The 6031-nt window shown below is 50.4% G+C and overlaps 1 protein-coding gene across 1 annotated transcript in view; it reads right to left on the bottom strand.

Moving 5' to 3' along the window:
* Window positions 1–3007: 3007 nt before the first annotated feature.
* The window catches only part of VPS52 (VPS52 subunit of GARP complex), a 22194-nt gene continuing 19170 nt past the window's right edge, over window positions 3008–6031 (bottom strand). Inside the window, exons 18-20 of the mRNA XM_017889262.1 lie at window positions 4578–4689; window positions 4234–4352; window positions 3008–3720 (exon numbers count right to left, since the gene is read on the bottom strand). Of these exons, the coding sequence (XP_017744751.1) occupies window positions 3574–3720; window positions 4234–4352; window positions 4578–4689 (378 nt within the window). The 3' untranslated portion in view covers window positions 3008–3573. The remainder of the gene's footprint in view (window positions 3721–4233; window positions 4353–4577; window positions 4690–6031) is intronic.

The raw sequence follows: 6031 nt of genomic DNA, 5'->3' as shown, positions 1-6031 counted from the left end.
CCCAAAGTAGTCTCAAACTCCTGCACTCAAGATCGTCTGGCCTCTGCCTTCCAAAGGGATTACAGGCATGAGCTACCACCCTGGGCCTCTGACTATTTTAAAGCTCGGTCAATTTATATCTTTTTATTATTATTTATTTTTATTTATTTTTTTGAGACAGAGTCTCACTGTCACCCAGGCTGGAGTGCAGTGGCCATCTCGGCTCATTACAACCTCCACCTCCCGGATTCAAGGGATTCTCCTGACTCAGCCACCCTAGTAGCTGGGATTATAGGCAGGCACCACCACGCCCGGCTAATTTTTGTATTTTTAGTAGAGATGGGTTTTGCAATGTTGGCCAGGCTGGTCTTGAACTCCTGGCCTCAAGGGATCTTCCTGCCTCGGCCTCCCAAAGTTCTGGGATCCCAGGTGTCAGCCACCTCGCCTGGCTGCCTGGTATCTTAAAATCAGAAAAGCCACCCTTCTTAAGTGGAGGGTAGGTAGGTCCATATTTACAGGAATGGAAGAAAGAATGTTCCCTCTCTCTTTTGTCCACGTTCAGCAGCTCTGAAATTAATGCCAAAGCGAACAATCTCCCTCCCCACTGTCCCCTGCCGCCCTCGCCTTATGCCGAGACTTTGCTGTTGAACACGAAGTAAACATTTCCTAGAAAGCCCAGTTTAAGGAAACAATTCAGGGCGAAGTGAGGGCACAAAGGTAGAGAAATAAAGGGAAATGATATTTCTTTAAAGGACAGAGATCCCTGAATAGCACTGGGGGCCGTTACAGCCCATGAGGACATCCCCAAGTCCTTCTATATGACACTAGGGACCCCTGTGCCATATACAGACACTGTTCTTAGAGATTAGCCGGGGGAAAGAGGATAATGACACAGTTCTGTCGGAATGATTCCAGATGCTTCTGAGTCTGTGAGGCCCCTGTGTCCGTCATCAGCAAAACAAGTGTGGGAGAAGTTTGAGGAGTGATGACCCTAGCAGTTACGAGTTTAAGCCTGGGAATCTTAAACCACAGAGCAGAGGATTTTGGGCTGAAGAAAAAGACCCTCGGCAGCTTCAGCGCGAAGAGGGCGGCGGGGGCCGGCGGTGGTGGGGGTGGAACCTCGCTGCCTTGGGAAGCAGGAGTAAGCCGCAGAGGCTGCGCGGGGGTTTGAGCGGAGCGTGAACAGCTCCTTCCCTTGATCATGCTGCCCTCCGGAGGTCAGTGTAGGGATCGCTGCTCCCTTTCACGCTAGTCTGTCTCTTCATCGTCTGTCCTGATCACCCTGTCCAGAGAGATGGTTGGGTCAGAAGGTTCCAGTGGACCCCCGGGGCGAGCTTAATGTCCCTGAAAACTGCGTGCTCCAGTATCACTTGAATGCCCACCGGGTTCCGGAATCTCGAGCCTCCGGAGCTGTCCCTTCGCCCCATGGCTCACATTCCGCGTCTGCCCCTCAGCGACTTCAACAACAGGCGCTTTTCGGTCAGCTCTGAGGATTTGGGTTCTGCGACGGGCAGGGGAAGGAAAGAATGAAGGCTGTGAAGAACCGTGGTGGCTGCCTGCACAGCCCTCCCCGCATGCGAGCATTAGTTGACTAAAGTCGTCTGTCTCGACAGTCTCCCCTGCGGGGTATCTGGGGACCCTTTCTTTAGGAACCCACGCTCTTTGTCAGAGTAGCTAAATGCCTCTCCTGTCCCAAATCTCATACCCTTGGCCTTTCTCCCGTCCTCGCGCTTAGGCTGGAGTCAGGTCAAATGCCAGAACATCTGGATGCCCCAAGAGTGACACCTGGGAGTGGGTGGGCAAGAAAGCAGCAGCGGGAAGGGAAAGTGGAGGAGCAGAGGATTCCCGGGGCTGGCGTCTGGGGTGAGCTCGCGGCTCCTCAGAGCCTGGCACACCGCCGCCTGGCATCCGGCAGGTGTGAGGGAACGCATAGCGCAGTGAGTCAGGCGGTGTAAACCCTGAATAACGCTGAGCGGGTGAGTGGGGCAAGTGCGAGGTCACTTAAGGACGCAGTTCTGGCCCCACCCTCAAGACACGCCTGGCCAATCAGGAATCGCTGATTCTCCAATCCTCTCCGCCTGTGCTCGCCCTCCTCTGCACTTCGGTCTCAGGCGCAAACACTTTCATCAAAGTCGCTAGGCCAAAGCGCTGAGACACGGTTTCCCAAGCCAATCAGAGAGCGGCTCTCAGATATGGGGCGGAACCCTGAAAAGGCGAGAGCTGAGATCCCGCTCCTTTCTGCCTTACCACGCCACCTCCCGCGTCCGCCAATTAGGAGAGCCCGGAGCCGGACCCGCTCTCAGCCTCAGGACGCAGCAGCCTCCGCTCCGCGGCGGGTGTGCTCTGCAGTCACAGACTCACTCAAGACACCTCCCGTCGCCGGCGGTCTAGACCCGCATCCGGAGGGCCTAAGCGGGGAGTAGAATCCGCCTTCTTTCCACCACTCTCCAGGGACCTGGGAAGGGAATGTTTAGGCCATGGGGGTGGAGGAGACAGGAAACATCCCCAAATTACCATTTTTCCTTAACTGCACCTCTCTTCTTAGGCCTTAAAGGGGTCCCTGTGTCTCTCCAGCCTAGAGCCTAAGGTCAAACGAAGCGTATAAGCATGGGCAGCAGGAAGGCTCCAAGTCAAACAAATATATGACATGGATGAATTTTGCCTGGTCTACCCCTGCCCCAACGGTGTGGGTGTGGGTTGGCTGCTGCAGCCCACCAGCAAGGGACTGTGACAGCCACAACCAGAGGAGCTACGGAGCTGCTACAGAGGAGGGATTCCAGAGTCAGCTTGGGCTTGTCCCGAGGGAGCCCTCGAGATAGTGTCTGGGGCTGCGCGGCCTGGTTCTCAGCCCTTGCAGCATCTGCTTTAGCCAGAGGCCACCTTCGTCTTCTGGCCTGGAAGTAGCTAGAGGTTAGAGGTTACACCCGCCATAAGGGATATAAGCCCAGGAAGCAGTTAGAAAGGAAAGGTCACTCTAGAGATGGGGCCACCTTAAGGCCTTCAGCAGGAAGGAGAAAGGAAATGGGAGAAGTGTCATGTCATATTAAATATTTATTTTCTGCAGACTGACTTGGGAGTAATTCTTGAGCCAGGAGGGGAGGGGTTAGTGTTCAAATTGCTGAGATCTTAGGTCAAAAAACTAGAGAAAAGAAATGACTTTGAAAAACACAGTGACAGAGGCAGTCACCCCTTGCCAGCGATTCCAAGAGCTGAGGCTTCATGCCTCAGGACATGGTGACTAGTTGAGTGAACCAGAGACTGACGCAGTGAAGGTTTTTACAGGGAAAGAAACAAGCCTTGGGTATATGGGAGCAGGAAAGGAGAGGGACAGACTGGAGAAATGACAAAGGCCATTTTGGAAGCCCACAGGGAAGTGGTCTTGGGAAACCTGAAGACACCGGGAAATTCAGAAGGCCAAGGAGATCCAGCTTATCCTGTTGGGCAAGGTGCTGGGAGGGAAGGCAGGTAAGCCATGTCAAGGGCCTGGGAGGCAAGGGGAAAACTGCAAGGGGGACCCCAGGTGAAGAAGGGTATGGAATGGGGTGCAGAAGTCCATGGAGATGACTGGCAGATCTCAGGGCGGTTTCCGGCACATCAGAAGTTGGGCTTATGCTTCTTGAGCTCCACCATAAGGTGGTGAATGTTGATGAGCTCAGCCCGGGCAGGCAGGGCTCGGAGCTGCGGCTGGGACAGCACCCGGTGGAAGCGATGATAGACCTGGATCAGCTGGGTCAGCGCTCCCTGGTCAAAGAAAGTCATTGAGGGATCAAACTGTAAAGTGGTGCTAATAGTGATGATTAAGAATCAGGTTAGGCAGCCAGGCGCAGTGGCTCACACTTGTAATCCCAGCACTGTGGGAGGCCATGGCGGGCAGATCACGAGGTCAGGAATTCGAGACCAGCCTGGCCAACACAGTGAAACCCCCATCTCTACTAAAAAATACAAAAATTAGCTGGGTGTGGTGGCAGGTGCCTGTGATCCCAGCTAATTGGGAGGCTGAGGCAGAAAAATCACTTGAACCCGTGAGGTGGAGATGAGCCCAGATCGTGCCACTGCACTTCAGCCTGGACAACATAGCTAGACTCTCTCTCTCAAAAAAAAAAAAAAGAAGAATCAGGTTAGGGCTCATCCAGAACTTTGGGCACAGCTAGTAACTGAAGACCAAGGGTCACTTAGATGATGCTGAGCCCAGCAAAATGGGGGAAAATAATAAATGATGGGGTATCTGAGTGGGGGCTGGGACTTGCAGGTCACCTGAATGATACTGGTGCCATTTCTGAAGTTGGTGAAACTCCGCATTACATCCTGACTCAGAGATTCCACTGAGGATTTCCAGGAACTACCAAAGCCACGGATCAGCTGAGTTACCCGGGCTAACAGCAGGAGGAAAAAGAGTGTCAGAGACGGATCTGGCTGATCTTCAACTCCACTAAGTTCTCTCCAAGGTATAGCCATCCTTACCATCAAACCCTCTTTTCTGGTATTCTCTCAATCCAGTCTTTCATACTCTATTCCCCCACCATGTAATCTGCATCCTTTCATTTTTCTTTTCCACTTCCCTTACCACTGATCCCATCATTACCGCATTTTCCTCATACCTTCTTCCCCTCGAAGTCGCTCAGCCTGTCCACGCTCAATCAAAGCCTCAGCCTCCTTCACAAATGCCACTAAACCCCCAAAAGGGGGAGACAGCAACTCTTCAATGAATTCCTGGAAAGACAAACACATATACACAGGTGTCCTGGTGTCAGCAGATTTACCCAATTCTGGCATCATGACTAATGTAGATCCGTGTGAATGGCATCTTTCAGCTGCTGCAAAAGTTAAGGAAAATTCTCCATGGAGAAAAATATCCTCAATCCTAATTTTGGCCCATACAATTCCCCTGGTTAAGATCAAACAATGAACTCAAAGATAACTAGACACAAAAGAAGGGCAGCTACCAAGAGAGTTCAGCAGACACAATAAGCAATAGCTGCTGACCTTAGAACTATCAGATACAGATAGCAGTTGTACTGTTTGCAATGTCTGAAGTTAAGGATAGGCCAGGCACAGTGGCTCACACCTGTAATCCCAGCACTTTGGGAGGCTGAGGTGGGCAGATCACCTGAGGTCAGGAGTTCAAGACTAGCCTGGCCAACATGATGAAACCCCGTCTCTACTAAAAATACAAAAATTAGCTGGGCGTGGTGGTGGGTGCCTATAATCCCAGCTACTCGGGAGACTGAGGTAGGAGAATCACTTGAACTCGGGAGGCGGAGGTTGCAGTGAGCCGAGATTGCGCCACTGCACTCCAGCCTGGATGAAAGAGCAAGACTCTGTCTCAAAAAAAAAAAAAAAAAAAAAGAAAAGTTAAGGATGTAAAAATGACCAATTAGTAAGAACTATTAGGAATGAACAGATTTGAAAAAAAGGAAATTTTTTAGATATGAAAAGCCAATTTTAGAAAGTCAACAGATTAACAAGAATTATACAATGAACTAGAATTTATAACTGAAGAAAGGACTCAGAATGTAGCACAGACAGAAGATGGAAAATTTTGAGATAGTAGGAGATACAGAAATCTAATTAATATATCTAGGCACTGAAATTGATGGCTACTAATATCACAGAGAGCCAAGAAGACATTATGCACTTCCTGATGGAAATGCATACCACTACCTCTCAAATATCCCTGTAGAAAAAAAAAACTAATTTAAATCTGATCAAACCTTTCCATCTAATTACACATTTATGAGAAATACACCAGACAGAGGAACAGTTTGGCCACACCATGCAATGCAGTCAGCAAAATCTAAACTGTACATCATTCTAGATGACAAATGACTCAATAACTCAGTTTCTTCCACAAATAAATTGCAGAGGAGAGGGGGTTAAGATGGAAGGGAAATCTATAGATTAAAAAAAAAGACACATGGCCGGGCGCGGTGGCTCAAGCCTGTAATCCCAGCACTTTGGGAGGCCGAGACGGGCGGATCACGAGGTCAGGAGATCGAGACCATCCTGGCGAACACGGTGAAACCCCGTCTCTACTAAAAAAATACAAAAAACT

Source organism: Rhinopithecus bieti, unplaced genomic scaffold (assembly GCF_001698545.2).
Source record: "Rhinopithecus bieti isolate Rb0 unplaced genomic scaffold, ASM169854v2 scaffold_19200, whole genome shotgun sequence".
Classification (NCBI taxonomy): domain Eukaryota; kingdom Metazoa; phylum Chordata; class Mammalia; order Primates; family Cercopithecidae; genus Rhinopithecus; species Rhinopithecus bieti.
The sequence above is the reverse complement of the archived record's forward strand: the minus strand, read 5'-3'. Positions and strand labels throughout refer to the sequence as shown.